Source organism: Prinia subflava, chromosome 8 (genome assembly GCF_021018805.1).
Source record: "Prinia subflava isolate CZ2003 ecotype Zambia chromosome 8, Cam_Psub_1.2, whole genome shotgun sequence".
NCBI classification, from domain to species: Eukaryota; Metazoa; Chordata; class Aves; order Passeriformes; family Cisticolidae; genus Prinia; species Prinia subflava.
In genome coordinates, this window is record NC_086254.1 from 25,384,303 (window position 1) to 25,400,303 (window position 16,001).

A 16,001-nucleotide genomic window follows, 5' to 3' on the forward strand; every position below is an offset into this window, starting at 1 on the left:
GCGCCGTGCCCGCAGCCTGCCCTGGCCGTGCCCGGCGCTCCCGCGGCACCGGCGCGTCCCCGCCCCGCGGAGCCGGGGCCGGGCCCGGGGCGGGGCGGCGCGGCCGGGCCGGGCAGGAAGATGGCGAACGTGCAGCTGGAGTTCCAGGCCAGCGCGGGCGAGGCGGACCCGCAGAGCCGCCCGCTGCTCGTGCTGGGGCAGCTGCACAACCTGCACCGCCTGCCCTGGGCGCAGCTGCGGGGGAAGCTGCAGCCGCGGGTCACCGAGGAGGTGAGGCCGCGCCGCGGGTCCGCGCCCCCTCAGCGCCCCGGGGCCCCCGCGCCGCGTGTCCGCCCGGCCCGGCGGCCTCGTGGGGCCGCGGCCGCCCCGGCCCGCGGGGGCTGCGCTGCCCCGGCCCCGGGCCGGGCCCTGAGCGCCGCTGTGCCCCGGGAACCCCCCGGGCCCGGCCGGGCCGAGCCTGTTGCTGCGGCGGGGCCGCCGCTCCCGCAGCCCTTGTGCCCACCCGGGCGGGGGAAAGGCGCTCTGCCCTCTCTGAGGGGACGGGGGGCGGCTGCGGTGAGCGCCGAGAGCCCCCTCCCCTCCCGCAGGCACTGCGGACCTGTTTGTTTAGTGGTGGTGATGGCTTGTGGTAGAATGATAAACGTTTTGCATTGCGGCTTTTAGGTCGCTAGATGTTTGGCAGGGGTTTTTATACAGGGCTCCCCAGTCTCTTAAGACAATATTTACCCTTCTTGGTTTTATTTGTTTTTAATTAAATTGCTATGTGAAATAATAATTCGGAGCTAGTAAATCAGTCGTCCTATTTATCACTAGGAAAACTGTCTCAAGTTAAGAAAGCTCTGAACCAGCCTGTGCACTAAACAGTGTGGTTTTAGATTGTAATTCATATGGTTTAAAGGAGATGCTTGTAATGGAAAGTACGTTTATATTTTCTGGGTAATGAACAGGTTTATCAAATTTCCTGTTTCTTTTCACTCCAGCGGTTGTTGTGCACAATTTCTTTGTTCCCAACACCTCAACCCCTGTCATTAAAAAGTGCCAGGAGTGAGGTGGGAAGGAAAGTCTGGCACAATTCCTTGTCTTTAAATGCTTCGTTTCTCGCCAGGTGTGGCAGTCTGCTCTGAGCACTCTGAATCCCAACCCCACGGACAGCTGTCCCCTGTACCTGAACTATGCCACGGTGGCCGCGCTGCCGTCGCGGGTCAGCCGCCACAACAGCCCGTCCGCGGCGCAGTTCATCACCCGCCTGGTCAGGAACTGCCTGCCCGGAGGCGTCAGCAGATGCATTCTTGTAAGTGCCTCTTGAAATGCTGCTGGTGAAATGTCTAGCGAGTTTTCTTGACTTTTCATGGTTGTAGCTGTCTCCAAGGAGACTGGAGGTGGACAAGTTTGACTGATGTAATTATGCTGGCATGAGTGGTTTTGCACTGACATGTAGGCAAGACCTGACTGTAATGGCTTGTGCGTGCTCAAGCACATTAGGAAGAGGAAATCAAGGCTGGATTCGTATGGAACATCTTCAACCAGGAATGCCCATGCAAAATGAACCATTAGTGGCGTTTTCCAAACGAGGATTTGGGGTGTCAGCACATGCTTCAGGAGATTGGTGTAGCCTGAGTGGGGGATGTTATGTCTGTATCACAGAACCCATGAGAGGTGCCTTGCTTGTGTTGTTCAGTGAATTTTAAAAGTCTTCATGCAAATAATGCTGCAGTGTGAGTCCTTTGCAGCACTAGCTCTTGGACTTCTTTGGTCATCTTCTATATGAGCCTGATGAATTTGTTTCTGTGGGTTCTCCAGTTAATACCAGCTTTGTAGATTGGAGAAGACTGATACAGTCAGTGTCATTGACAAAATTTAATAGTACTCTTCACTTGGGAAACGTATTTGCAAGATTAATAACTCTACTTAATTTTTACCCTTTGAAAATGTTTGACTAAAACATCTTTCCATTGGTAATTTCTGTAATGAACTTCAGAAAAATAATCTACCTGTTCACAAACCTTTGGGTTAATATTAGCCACATTCTCATGCAATTTCTGCATTCACATTTTGATATTATTTTTGTCTTTGTTACATTTGTTTTGAGCACATATTGGTGGTTCTTGTGCCTTTTTTGGTCCCGATGTCTAGGCTAACCTGTGTTAATTGCACCGGTATAATTACAGCAGTCCAGCTGCCTTATAAGGATGAACTAATTCCAGCAGTGTAATTCATTTCCATGTGGGAAATGAACTGGACCAGTTCACTGGGGTACTTCCACACTGTCCATTCAAAACGTGAATGAGCTCAGGGCTCGGTTATTTACCACCACCTCCTTTTTCCCCCCTCTCCCCCAGTAATACCCCAGGTCCCAGACCCTTTTAAGGATCCTTTTAAGCATCCTTCCCCTCTTGGTGTTGTGACGTGTTTTGCTGCTGGTGCTGTTGCAGATGGTGTGTGAGCGCTCCGAAGTCTTCGCCTCCGCCTGCGCCCTGGCCAGGGCCTTCCCCCTGTTCACACATCGCTCCAGCGCCTCCAGACGCACTGAGAAGAAAACTGTGACCGTGGAATTCTTCCTCGTTGGCCAAAACAACGGACCAATGGAGGTGGCAACGCTCAAAGTAAGATTTTGGGGGGTTTCTGCCAGCTTTTCCTTCAGTTTGTTGCACGCGCGAATGGATCTGTCTCAAGCTGCCCCTGGAATAGGTGTTGAATAATTATCTCAGCTCAGGGTTCCTCAGAGTTGATCAGTTCACAGCATTTGTGAGTAGAAATACTGAACATGTTCCTGCAGCAGATTTTATTCAGAATTTAGATTTCAGGGGTGGAAAACACCAAACAAAAGGCACAAAGAAAATGTCTCCTCTCTCACGTGTATCACAGATGCAAACTCCGTTTTTAGCCTTGCACTGCTTTTAGTGTGTGGGCTTCTCACTTTTTTCTACCCAGGCAAAAGCTGTGTGTGACTGTGCAGGTGAATATCACAGTGAAGTCACTAAAAGTCACTTAACAGTGATCACATATGGCCTCTGCTATTTCTGTCTGATTTACCTTTTTGGCTGAGTTTTTCTGGCAGAACTGTGGCCAGAAACAAGACCCTAAGAAAGAAAACAGCTTGGAGGTGAGCTGTACATGACAGTGAAATATGTCCAAGTCATCTTTCAATGGCAGAAAATCAAAAGACTGTTTCCCTTTGACTGTTACAGAGGGGGAGCTCCACATCAGGTAACTGTTGGCATGCCAGCTCATTCCTCTTCAAGATCCATAAACTTAAAAGCCATTCCAAGCTTTGCAGTTAATCTGTTAGGGAGCTCCCTGTGCAGTGCTCCAGGTTCTGTGCTTCAGCACAGATGGATGCTTCCTTAGCTGATCAGTCAGTGAGGCTACAAAAATCCTTTAAAACCTTTGGCAATGGATTTGACAACAGATATGGTGTTGCTGCCTTTGAAATTCACAGAATTACAGCTTTGGGGTATTTTTTTTTCAGTATCTTTCCCTCTGTGCTTGGTCCTTATTCTGTGAACTGATTTGGCCCCCAAAAACGGTGCCAGCCCAGTTTTCAGCAAAGTGACAAAGACAGGCATGCTGAGAGTACAACTCTTGATCACTCCATTTTTCCGTGCCCCAAATCAGAAAAAGCATAGCTGGTGTCAAAAATAGTTCCTTCAGATAGGTAGATTCCAAACCACTTGGGTTATTTTTAACTTAAAAACAAAGCTGCAATTATTTCTACCTCCTGTTTTTCCCCTTGATGTCAATGCCAAAAATATTACTGGCTTCCTCTTCGCTGAGTTTGCACCCCTTAAATTCAACCAGCACCAGACAGCTAATGCAGAGCATGGAAGAGGCATGTGGTAGGACATTTTTATCTAAACCTCTCCCTTGGCATGTTGTATTTTACACCTACTGCATTGTACAGGGTATTTTATGGTGAGGACTAGCAGGGATTGTCAGAGCTTTACAAGGCACTTACTAAAGGCTGCTATTATCCAGGTTCTCTGGAGCACTCTGGAAATACAAACACAGGCACAGCTTATTTCTGGAAGTCATGCTGCTCCCCTGGGGCTTGGCCCTGGGGTTAGAGCACCTCCTTTTACCTGCACAGCCCTAACAGGGAATCACTCCAGACAGAGCTTGGCTCCTGAGGAGGTCCTTACCCCTTCAGGGACAGTAAAGCAATCAGAAGTAATTGCAGGGAATTGGGCACATTCCAAAGCAAGCCAAGGTTTAGGAGTGTGCTGGGATACAAATGTATGGAGTCCTTAGGCTGCTCTGGCCAAGCCAAACTTCAGATACCTCAGCACGAGTGAGTGTCCAACACCTCAGATTCCTGTGAAACCCATCTTGACTCACCCTTGTGCTGTGTGTGGTCCTCAGGGTAGTTGTGGCTACTGGAAAACTTGCACAAAGTTTCCTTCCCCCAAGTCTTACAGCTTCAGGTTGTTTGTTCATGGGAGTTAAAAGCTGAAGCTTGGTCTCTGGTGCTTTATTTTTGGCCAGGAGGATCCTTCTGTAAGGAAACAGCCTTGGCTGCTTGACCATTTTGATTCTGTCCCCTCTTGCTTAGATAAGGTTTTGCTCAGTCCAGGTGAGGGTCAGTCCATTTTGCCACAGAAATCAGGAAACACTGCATGTTTTACACAAAAGTGAAATATTCCAGATTCCCCATGGGGCTGCCATGTAGAACATCTCACAGCAGTAATCTTTATTGCCCTCAGCCACTCTGCCTGCCCTGTCCAAACTCTGCAGTTCCCCTTGCTGCAGATTACACAACCCCTGCACGTTTCCAACCCCAGCAGCCCGTAAGCTCATTGTGACTTCCTGAATTAGCTGCCTCTTATCTTTCTTTCCTCCACCTCACGTTGCCTTCTTGGTCTCCCTTTGATAATGGAGAAAGATACTAATTTTGCAACACCAGCATGCTGGGTAAAGGAATACACAAAATTAAAGCTCACAGAAAAATAAGTTGGACGCACACAAAACTAAAGGTTAGCTTGGCTGTCACTGTTTAACTGCGCAGAGCTGTGGTGGTGGCAGTTCAGCATTAACATTCTCCAGTGGAGCCACACACCAGGGGTTGGTGCAGAGGGACAAATGCAAGGCCCAGCCCTTCTCAGGTGTCCCCCTTGTGTTTGCAGTGCCTGGCCAGTGCCACCGAGGGCGTCCGGCTGGCCGCGCGCATCGTGGACACGCCGTGCAACGAGATGAACACCGACAGCTTCCTGGAGGTGGGTGATGCCCCTGATGAGTGAGAATTGCTGAGTGCAAGGCCAGAGTGCAGCCATCAAACCCGAGTGCTGCTGGCTCTCAGTGAGAGCTGCGTGTCAGCAGAGGGAAGAAAATCAAACCGGGGTGCTCAGGCTCTTCCTTTGGCCTTTCATATTTCATAGAATTGCAAAGTTGGAAGGAGGAAGAGTTTACAGCTTGGAGTAGGGCAATGGGAAGCTGAAAAAATGAGGTTTTCATTTGGTCATGGCACTGGATTCTTGTCTTAAACCTGATGGTGACCAGAGTTACTGAAATTATGGGACAGTTGACATATTTCCAAATGAGCTTTATCAAGATCTGGAAAGCTGTTGAGAATGAAATTATTCCTGTCCTATTACATCATGATCCAATTGAGTGAACAGTTGTCCTTTACCTCAGAAGATTTCTTTTACTGGCAGAGCCTAAAGGTCAAATTTATATTTCATGCCATAGTAAGTCAAGGATGTGTCAGTGGAATTAGGCCATTGGAAAAGCAGCACCACTCCCAAAATTGTGAATGTTTGTATGTGTATGCATGCAAAAATCACAAAAACCCATTAACTGGGTACCCATTTGTGTGGAAAGGCACAAATGTGTCCTGATGATTGACTGAAAATGTTCTTTTTTCTGAATTATTAAGGAGATCAAAAAAGTTGGCAAGGATCTTGGGATTACTCCTACCATTATCCGAGATGAGGAGCTGAAAGAGAGAGGCTTTGGAGGTACATCTTGTTGATATTCCACTTTTGTCCTAGCAGATGACTGGAATGTTTTGCCATTGTAATATTTCATTTGCACATTTCTGAAACTGTTTTATTGCCCATAGGATTCCAAGAAAATACCCACAGGGGGCTCCCCACAGCCTTGCTTCCCCACAGGTTGAATTCCCTGTTTTGCAGGTATCTATGGAGTAGGAAAGGCAGCTCTGCATCCTCCAGCCCTGGCAGTTCTCAGTCACACTCCAGATGGTGCCACACAGACAATTGCCTGGGTGGGCAAAGGCATCGTGTACGACACTGGGGGGCTCAGCATCAAGGGAAAGGTACAGAAATGCTGCTGCTGCCTCTGCTCACACTGCTGCCTCCTGGTGAAAGCAGTTTAGATAATGTCTGTAGGAAACAAAAGTACCTTTTTATTGAGTTAAATGCTTGATCTGTTGTCATCCATGTGAACACAAACTATCAGGGGAGAAGAGCAGGTGGGGATTCAAGGATCTCTGCAGAACAATTCAATAGCAACATGAGATTTTGCCCTTTAAATATTGCCTGCTGAAAGGCAGAAAGTAGGAACAAAGATGTTTAATTTCTGGTTTCAAAGATAGAACCAAAACCCATTGGAGTTGGCCTCAGTGTGAAACTTATAAACAACGTTTTTCTTTTTACTTTCCTAACAGTTTAGCAGCCCAGGTTTGATATTTTTCAGTTCCAAGACCAGATCCACCAGTAAGCAGAGGCACACGTTCCTTGTTTGTGGTGTTGACAGCTGAGCACTGTCAAAACCAGAGTCTCAGAAGCATCAGAAACACTGATTGTAGCTGGCATTACTGTGAGATTCTCTTTCAAAGACAAAAAAAAAATTCTATGGTTCTGTTTAAACAGACTACTATGCCTGGAATGAAACGAGACTGTGGTGGAGCAGCTGCTATTTTGGGTGCCTTCAAAGCCACTGTAAAGCAAGTAAGTAAAATGTGTTAATTGATATCGTGTATCCCAGCACTGCCAAGGAGCTTGGATGTATTCCCAGAGACAGAAGCCTGTCTAATCCTGAAGTTCTGACCTGCCACTGCTCTCACTGAACTTGAGCCACTCTGCTCTTTCTCCTATTCCAGGAAAATATTTCACATCCTTACTGGGATCTTGAGAATTGTGAGAAATTCCTTGAGTGCTGATTTTTTTTTTAAGGCTCTTCCTTGAATTTCAGAGTTTGTTCTGTGGACTGAGTGGTTTCTAGTTCCTTGAATCAGGTCTATACTTGAGTTATCCAGTGCTGATTTTGTTTAAGCTGTGGGATTTGGGGCAGCTGTTGTCACCTTAGCAGAGAAGGGGATGAGTGACTCTGGGCTATGAAGTCTTTCTGTATTCCAGATCCTGTGCCAGGTCTAATATTAACCTAGTGGGGAAATAGCAGCTCCAGTGTCACCAGGAGCTGCTTGTTGGTTTGCTTCTGTGGTCAGAGAGTAGTGGGGGAGCTGAGAAGCAGCCAGGTATTGAAATATGAAGAATTACAATTATTCCTATTGCACTTTAACTATGCAAACTGGGGAAAAGTGGCTGCTGCCAATAAAACTCTGCCCTCTCCACAAATCCAGTGACTGAGTCTTGCTGACAGAGCAGCTATTGCCTCCAAGGAGTATCCAAAGTTCAAGAAATATTTACTGCTGCAGATTAATGCATAGATCTGATGGATGCATTGTCCAGGGACTGATCAGTGCCAAATTCCCATTTCCCAATAGTCCAGCTCTGTGCCTTGGCCCTAACAGCACGTTTGATGTGGAAAGATTGTAAACTTCACAGTTATCTGCTGGGAATTAAAACTGAAAACAGATTTGGGAGCTGCATCTCGGGCAGAATAGCTACCTTGGATAACTAAATCCTTACAGAAAGCTGTGCCAGAGGTCTGCAAGGGACAAGAGCTGGAGTGCAGGGCCTTGGGACACTTGGGGACATCCTTTCAGTGGCTCAGCCCCTGTTTCCAGAGCAGTTCTGTGTGTGAGAAGTTCCTTTCACAGTCACAGCAGATGTGAGCACAGTGATCTGCAGCAGTGAAAGAACTGCCAGGGATGTATTTAAACAAACTGAGCTTGGAGAAATCTTTATATGTAAAAACAAAAGAATGGACTCGCTGCTTAATTTTACAGTCTTGTGTGAGAAGACCTGTAAATTACATCCCTGCAGAAAATGTGTTCTTCAGTGGGAAGAATTTGTTGTTACTGTTTCAAGGCTTTTTTTTTTTAATCCTTCTAAGAATAAAAGAAAGGTGGAAGAGGTTTCACTGAGCTGTGCTTTGTCACAGAGACTGAAGTGGGAAATGTGTGTTGGATAGAAAGCTCAGTGGGAAGAGGGGCAGAGGTTATTTTCCATCTTCATGAAATATCTGCCTGCATGCTGTTCAGCAGTTACACAACATGGTTTTAAAAGGCTTTGGATGGCAAAATTTAAAAAGTGATTTTTTCCTAGAAAGATGCATTTCCTCCCTTGTGAGCTTTCCAGCACAAGGGAGAAGAGAAAAACATTGTCTTAAATTTTTGATTTCTTTCTTGTTAACATGATCCTGCTTTTGAAGAGCTGCAGGCAGAATGAGGTTCAGAAAAAGGCAACTGATACTGGAAATAGATTTTTACTTTTTTACAGTGGATTACCAAAGTGTCTCTCTTGGAGGAGAAAAATCCGGTGTAGTGCAGTGAGAGTCTGTGAATAGTTGGGTGGTGGAGGAAAGGTCCATCTCCAGCTGTTTGCCCACCAGCTGGGCTAGAAACTGGAATTACTTCTGGCTTCTAAATGCTAAATGTTATTTTGAAAGGTTTTGATTGATGCCTTTGCCCTTTAGACTTCAGAACATGAGCTGATTCAGCAAGGCCAGATTTCTTCAGCCACAGACTTTTATCAAGAGATTAGGAGTAAAACTGGCCCAGGTTTTCCCCCAGAATTTGATGTTGTTGAAGTTATTTATCCCAGTTAAGGAGGAGCAATATTTTCATTTGTTAAATGCTGCTGACTCCCTGTCTGTTCCTAGAATCCTTCCACACAATACAACTGCTGTATAAATAACAGAATCACCATCCATTTTCAAATACCATCCATAACCACATAAGCACTTAACTTTAAAGCAAAATGAAAACATTGTGAGATAAACCAGAAGAGAGGCAGCTAAGGGAAAAAAAAAAAAAAAAAGAAAACCAAAACAGGTTAAAAATGCTGTGTTCCTCCCAGCAAAAATGACACATTTAAAAACCCAACTAACACCCACCCACCTGTCCCAAAACCCCACCAGATTTCCTTTGAAAATTGTAGCATTGCTGTCAAGAAGTCTTAATCCCTCACTGATTTCAGTGCCAATAAATCAGCTTGATGTGAATCCAAAGCCATTTCTCCCCTCTGGTTGTTGCAGGGGTTTAAGGACAATCTTCATGCTGTTTTCTGTCTGGCTGAGAACGCAGTGGGACCACGAGCAACGAGACCCGATGACATTCATGTTCTTTACTCTGGAAAGTAAGATTGTGTCTATCCCTTTCTCATAAACAGAACAAACATTTTTCTGTTAATCTGAGAGACATGCAGATTGTGAAGCCGTCTCTAAATCAGCTTCTCTGAATATTGATAATTGCATTTCAGGCATCCTCATAGTGATGAGTTTTACGTGTGCTTAGATATCCCTGTGGGTTATGCAAATATTCATCAAAATACATGTATATCCTGAGCTGCACTTCCCTTAAAGCACTCAGATCCAGGTGGGTTTTGCAATAGAAGCAGTTTTCTGTGCACTGTGTGGCAAAGCAGCAAAGACAGGCCAGCAGTGTGTCAGAATCTCTTTGAAGGACAGATGTTACTTCTTTGGCAGCAGTTTGTAGAATCCCAGCAAGGCTTCACACAGGCTCAACAAGCAGAGCCTGCCACCAGGGCAGCACTGTCGCTTCTCTTTTCCTTGTGTGCTCTGTCTGGATGCCCTACAGGCTTGCAGACTCAAATAAGAGAAGCACATGAGGCCTGAGCTGCTCTCTGAGGTGTTCTAGTCCAGGCAGGTGGGTCCTGAGTCCAGCCTGGAGCCCTCCAGGCTGCCATGGCCTCTGTTCCCCCCAGGACTGTGGAAATCAATAACACTGATGCAGAAGGTCGCCTCATCCTGGCTGATGGAGTCGCTTACGCCTGCAAGGACCTTGGAGCTGACATCATTCTGGATATGGCCACCCTTACTGGAGCTCAGGTACAGCATTTCACATTTAGAACTCAGCTTCTTTTCTGTTCTTTGTGCAACTTTTTTGCTTTTGCATACTTAAATTAAAAGTGGTGTTCTGATGACATCAGCAGCTGATGTAAGCGGGCCAGTACTCCATGTTTGCAGTTCAATTTATAATTACTAAATTAACAAATCAGTTAATAGTGATCAGGATTTTCTTGTCCCTGAAATGGCTTCCATTTCAAGTCATAAACAGAGTGGTACAAGGGTACAATTTTAACACCATTATTTTCTAGCACCTGTTCCTGTTTTATACAAGGTTGTATTGATGAGCAGTGGCGGAAGGTGACTTCTTCCTGATTTTGTCCTTTACCTCTCCAGGGAATTGCTACAGGAAAATACCATGCTGCTGTCCTTACCAATAATGAAGAGTGGGAAAAGGCTTGTGTTAAAGCTGGCAGGAACTGTGGAGACCTGGTCCATCCTCTGGTGTACTGCCCTGAGCTCCACTTCAGTGAATTTACCTCTGCTGTAGCTGATATGAAGAACTCTGTAGCAGTAAGATCTTTTTTTTCTTTTAAATGTCTCTATTACACAAAAATATGTGATTTCTAGACAACGAGCTGGCCTGCTGAAAGCTCTTCATGGGGGCTCCTTTTAGAAATGGCCCCTGTTGTCCTGACCCCTTCAGGGTCTTTCAGCTGGGGCTCTGCAGGCTGTCAGTTTTAAACAGGGTCTGCTGTAAAGGTCTTTGGGCTGCTTGCCTTTTAAACATGGCCCTAAATGAATGCTGGAGACCTTTTAGGAAATCAAGATGGGCATTCCTCAGATCATACAATCCCAGCAGAGAAAGCAGCTGGGAGTGCAGAATCCAGGAAAGTGAGGACGGAATTGCTGCAGCTGCTTTTGCTGCATTTGAGAGTCCCAGTGTGCAGTGAGGTTCCAAGAGCACTGCAGACAGGAGCGTGGGCAGAAGAGGAATTGAGCAGGGCCACACTGCTCAATTCCTCTGAATTCCACACTGCTGCTAGGGACTAAGTCAAGGATTTACAGTAAAGTTGGTTTGTAAGACTGTTTTAGGGCCCTTCATACTTTGAACGAGATTTGTGTAACTGTCTTTTCCTCTAGGCAGAACGAACCAGTGACATTTCCTTTTCCTGTGAGACCAGCTCTGTTTTTATTGCCCCCACAGGACCGAGACAACACCCCGAGCTCCTGTGCTGGGCTCTTCATTGCCTCCCACATCGGCTTCGACTGGCCGGGGGTGTGGGTGCACATCGACATCGCCGCGCCCGTGCACGCCGTGAGTGCCCTGCCCTCTGGGAGGGAGGGGAACAGCCCTGCTGCTGCTGCCTGCAGGGCTCTGGGCTGTGTTTATCACACAGGGACAGAAATTGGTGGGGAAGGGTCCTTTAGGAAAGCACTGACTCGTCTCTGTTGCGAGTTTCTTGGTTTGGTAGTTTAATCTGTGTTTTTCGTTTTGGTTTTAAGATACTCTAACAGCCACTTCAGTCAGTGACATCTTTATCATTGTGAGCATTGACAACTTGCCTGGTCTCTGTTCATGGCAATAGTCCCAGCCTTCCATTTTCAACCATGTTGTTTTAAGATGATTGACCAGAATTGATCATCCTTCCAAAAATATGTTCCCTCTTGGAGATTTTCTCTCCTCCTTTTGGTGGAACTTGTGTATATTCTTTTTTTTTTTCCTTAAAACCAAGCCAATTCACTCCACTTGCTTCTCTTTTTTTTTTTTTAAACCCAGTTTATTCAGCTCATATTCCAAATCCGTGCTCAGGCTGGGTGGGAGATCCCCTGCCCTGAGCAGCGCTGGCCTCCCTCCACCCACAAGTCAGTGGGAGCTCTGTTCTTGTGTGCTGGTTTAATCCAGCTGGGACAGATTCCAGTGGCAGTGAGGATGCAGCAGCCCAGGGCAGGGGCTGGCTGTGGCTGCTGCCCACACAGCTCTCGTGGGATGAGGGATGAGTACCCAAATCAAAACCTCTCAAATCCTCCACGTGCGAACTGTGCGCGTTTGGTTCTGTTCTAGGGCGAGCGAGCCACCGGCTACGGCGTGGCCTTGTTGCTGTCCCTGTTTGGAGGGGCCTCTGAAGACCCTCTGCTCAACCTGGTGTCTCCCCTGGGGAGCAACGGGGACGCCCCCCCTGAGGAGATGGAGAGGGACTCCAAGAGGCGGCGCCTGGTTTGACGCGGCCCCGCCCTGCCGGGCTGGGGTTACCTCACTTTGCACTGAGCTGTTCTCAAGCAATGAAATGTCAGAAATCGCCATTTCTCGGTTTTATTTTTACTATCATGATAAGATGTATTACTTGTTTCGGATAAAAACAGCCTGATGTATTGTTTAGTTTGTTGTTTTGTTGGGTTTTTTTTAAATTATTGGTGCACAGAGTTGCTGAACAATATCACTGGTGCAGAGTCCAGGCTCAACTAACTATATCAGGAAGAGGCCACGTCCTCCTTTGAGCTCCTCACAAAACCTAACTAAGTGCATTAATGCATGAGAAGCTCCCTCTAGTCTGAAGAAGCAACTGCAGCTATTGCTTACAAAGCCTTCTGAACTACTTATTATATGTGAGGTTTTATCAGACATTTCTCTAGGCCCCACTACATCTCAGAACATAGGACAAGGGAAAAAACTCCTTAGACTTGGCTTATTCAGAGACAATTTAGCTTAGCAGCAAAGGAGATGTGATGAGAAAAGGCCTATAGTTTTAATAAGGTGCTGTTTCCGCATGTTTTAATGTTCTTCTGACCAGTAAAATCAGCAAGAAGGGTTCAGAACATATCTCAATGTAATTGTTTCACATACAAATTACAGAATGTATTCATGTTAAATGAGGAAAACAATAGAGGGACTGTGATTGAGTAAAATCGGTTTACAAAGCAGAGTGGCTTCTTGCCACTTAATAAATTTATTATTATTAAAGAAGCTTACATATCCCATGTGGTGTTTTGTGGTGTTATTTACGTTTCTGAGAACACTGAGTGCTCCAAAGCTTTGTGTACAACGTCTTTGCCCTGTTCACATTCCTTTTCCCAGCACTCAGAGCTGAGAGAGGAGCAGCTTGCAGCGAGGGCTTTGGGGCAGTTCTGCAGAACTTTGTGACTCATTTGATCCAGCAGCAGTCAGGGATGCTCAGGGTGAGTTTCTGTACAAACCACAGGAGCTTCCAGGCACTGGCTTGGCTGGGACACCCACGGGAAGTGAGTGGTCCCAGCTGATGTCACAGCAGGGACAGGGCTGGGAACAGAGACCACGTCCCTGTCCTGGAGCTCCAGCATCAGCTCTGGAGGCATTTCCTGCCTCCAGCAGCGTCAGTGGGGAGAAACCCCCAGCACCCCTGGGCTGCTTTGCAGGTCTGAGCTGTGAGGGATTGTCCCTTTCCCTGCTGAGGGGATCTCTGGAGAGCTGGTGTTGGTTTTAGCTGGAGTTCCAACACTGAGGGACACCAAGAGTCTTTGTGATTAAAGCCTTCTTGGAAAGCGTCATGCAGAAGGGAGAAGGAACGTGTTTCATTCTCATTGTGTGGCCCTATTTGATAGACAAAATTTAAATTAAAACCAAACCACACAACCCCAGAACTTCATTACTTCCTGTGTTTGTTTCTCCCTTGCTGTTCTGGCCCCTGGTCCACTCTGAGTTTTAAGAAATCTGCTCTGAATGAGTTCTGCCTTTGGTCACTGTTAACACTTGGTGTAAAAGCACTACCTGGCACCAAGAACTGCCGTGGGAAATGTGTTGAAGTTATTTTTATTATACTCAGCATTGAAGCAAATAGCAACATGTTCTAACTTCAGTGCTCTGAGATCATCTTCAATCTCCATTTTGTAGAAATATTCTTCAAATTAATCCGTTCTAATTTTGAAATTTAGTGTTTTGCCAGATTTTTACATAAAAAGTAGCCTGTGGCTTTGTGGCACGAGGCTCAAATCTGATGTTATTCACTGAATGACAACAGCGAAGTTTGATTTTGATAGCTGATTATCATACTCAATTTTGCTGTGTCTCAAGGCATATAATTCTGCTGGATTTAATTTGGAAGGCACTTAATAGAAACCATTTTGTAAAACTAAGTACCACATACTAAAGAAATCTATTAAGAAAAACCTGAAAAGCAAATGAGATGTTTGGGAAATCAAAACCTAAAAACCAGCTGAAGTTTGAAAAGGACAATAAAATAAATGAATTCAACACCTAATAATAAAAAAGGGACAATTCCTCTGTATCATAGATACAAAATAAAAATCAAGGCTCCTTCTTTCAAATCTGTAATAAAATTCCTTGCTATTCCTTATGTTCATTATTATTTCTTTCTGTCTGATAAAAGGTCCATTCTCCAGAGCACAAGCTTTGGACCTACACAAGAGAGTGATTTGTGAGCTGTAGTGCCAAATAAATGATTTTTCTCTCCTCTGTGTTCCACAGAGCTTGCACTGGGATCATTCCCATAAAGCTCACAATGTTTCTTAACCCTTAATGAGTAGAATTTCAGTTCCTTTACTTTACTCACGTATTAATGGGTGCTGGGCAATTTTAACTCCTTTCTTTGCTCTGAAGAATCCTGGTGTGAGACCTGGAAGCAATCTTCAAAAGGGGAGATCCCAAAACTACCTTACAAATAGCAAATACATAGAAATTAATATGTGGGGTCAATACCAAAATAAAAAATAAGCCCCTGTTAAGCAGCAGGGCTGGAATTTGTCCCTGCAGCTGCCACCAGTGCCAGTCCCTGGGGTGAGCAGGTTCCAGGAGCCACCCTGCCCGTGTGTCCCAGCATCACTGACACAGAAAGCTGCAGTTATTGACAGGAAACACCTCCAGACTCCAGAGCTTCAACCTCTGGGTTCAGGTCTGCACTTGAAGTGTATTCTGGCACCACTTGAGCAACTTTAAACACAAACAGGAGCACCTGCAGAGCTTTGCAAAACCCGCTGGGCCCGGGGTCCTCCTCGCTGTGGGGAGCCCTGAGCAACCCCTCAAAGGTGCTGAAGGGTCACAGTAACCTGGGGACCCCAAACTCCAGGTCCCCAGATGTCCCCCCCTCCTCAGCTGCCTCCTGAGCAAGCACAGGAGCCAGAGCAGGGGCACAGAGCCAGGGAGGTGCCTCTTTGGGTTGTTTTGGAGGTCTTAGAGCTTAAATTTCTGCAGCTGTGAGCCCAGAGCTTTTAAGAGGAGGTTGGCAAGCACGAGCTGATGCATTCAGGAGATGTCTCCTCATTCCCTCCTTGGGGCTGTGCCGCTGTCACCAGGATGGCCCAGTGGAAGCTGCCAGGGTGAGTTAAGGAATGTGTCCTGCTCTTTACCTTGTGCCAGCAGCATCCCCTGGGCAGCAGCTTGCTGTGAGACACGTGGCAGCCTTGGGAGGACGAGGCTGATCTGCTGGTTTGCTCCATAAAGTGAAGCTGGTGCTCAGGGAAAGCCCTGTGATGTGTTCAACTTGTGAACCTCACTGCAGGAAAGGCCTTCTCTGCCTTTGTTGTGTTTTGCCTGGAGGAAATGCAGCCAGCAGAGTGTTTTATCCCATTTTGGCACTGCTGAGTGCTGTCTGAACTGGGAACTGGCAGCAGAGGCACCACCAGAGTTTTAGCTGGTGCCTCAGAAAGATGGATTTGGGCCAAACAATATTTAGGAATTAACTTCTGCTGGGCAGTTCTGACCCTGGGGAGGTGCAGTGGAGATTTGGGTTCCCTTTGGGTGCATTGGACTTGGCCTGCAGCCTCTGGTTTGGAGCTGAGTGTGGAGCTGGGTGTGGAGAGATCAAATCCACCTCTTTGTAATGTGGACAAACTTTGGGACAAAGTGTTTCATAAAATAGTCTTTGGGACATCAAGACAAGCACCTGTGTTCCAAGGTTGTT

At 46.5% G+C, this 16,001-nt stretch overlaps 1 protein-coding gene across 1 annotated transcript; it reads left to right on the forward strand.

Moving 5' to 3' along the window:
* Window positions 1-72: 72 nt before the first annotated feature.
* NPEPL1 (aminopeptidase like 1) lies at window positions 73-13,086 on the forward strand. The gene is made up of 12 exons (XM_063404243.1): window positions 73-270; window positions 1,106-1,291; window positions 2,433-2,603; window positions 5,121-5,210; window positions 5,870-5,951; window positions 6,129-6,271; window positions 6,828-6,905; window positions 9,337-9,437; window positions 10,026-10,149; window positions 10,504-10,680; window positions 11,315-11,425; window positions 12,173-13,086. Exons 1-12 carry the CDS (start codon window positions 121-123, stop codon window positions 12,329-12,331), a joined length of 1,572 nt encoding a protein of 523 aa, XP_063260313.1. The 5' UTR covers window positions 73-120; the 3' UTR covers window positions 12,332-13,086.
* Window positions 13,087-16,001: the final 2,915 nt, after the last annotated feature.

Bases quoted from the DNA above. Each gene is read 5' to 3' on its own strand.
- NPEPL1 (XM_063404243.1), top strand. From the start codon at position 121: ATGGCGAACGTGCAGCTGGAGTTCCAGGCCAGCGCGGGCGAGGCGGAC. The intron at 271-1,105 runs GTGAGGCCGCGC...GTTTCTCGCCAG, and splicing joins AGCCGCGGGTCACCGAGGAG to GTGTGGCAGTCTGCTCTGAG. The intron at 1,292-2,432 runs GTAAGTGCCTCT...GTGCTGTTGCAG, and splicing joins GCGTCAGCAGATGCATTCTT to ATGGTGTGTGAGCGCTCCGA.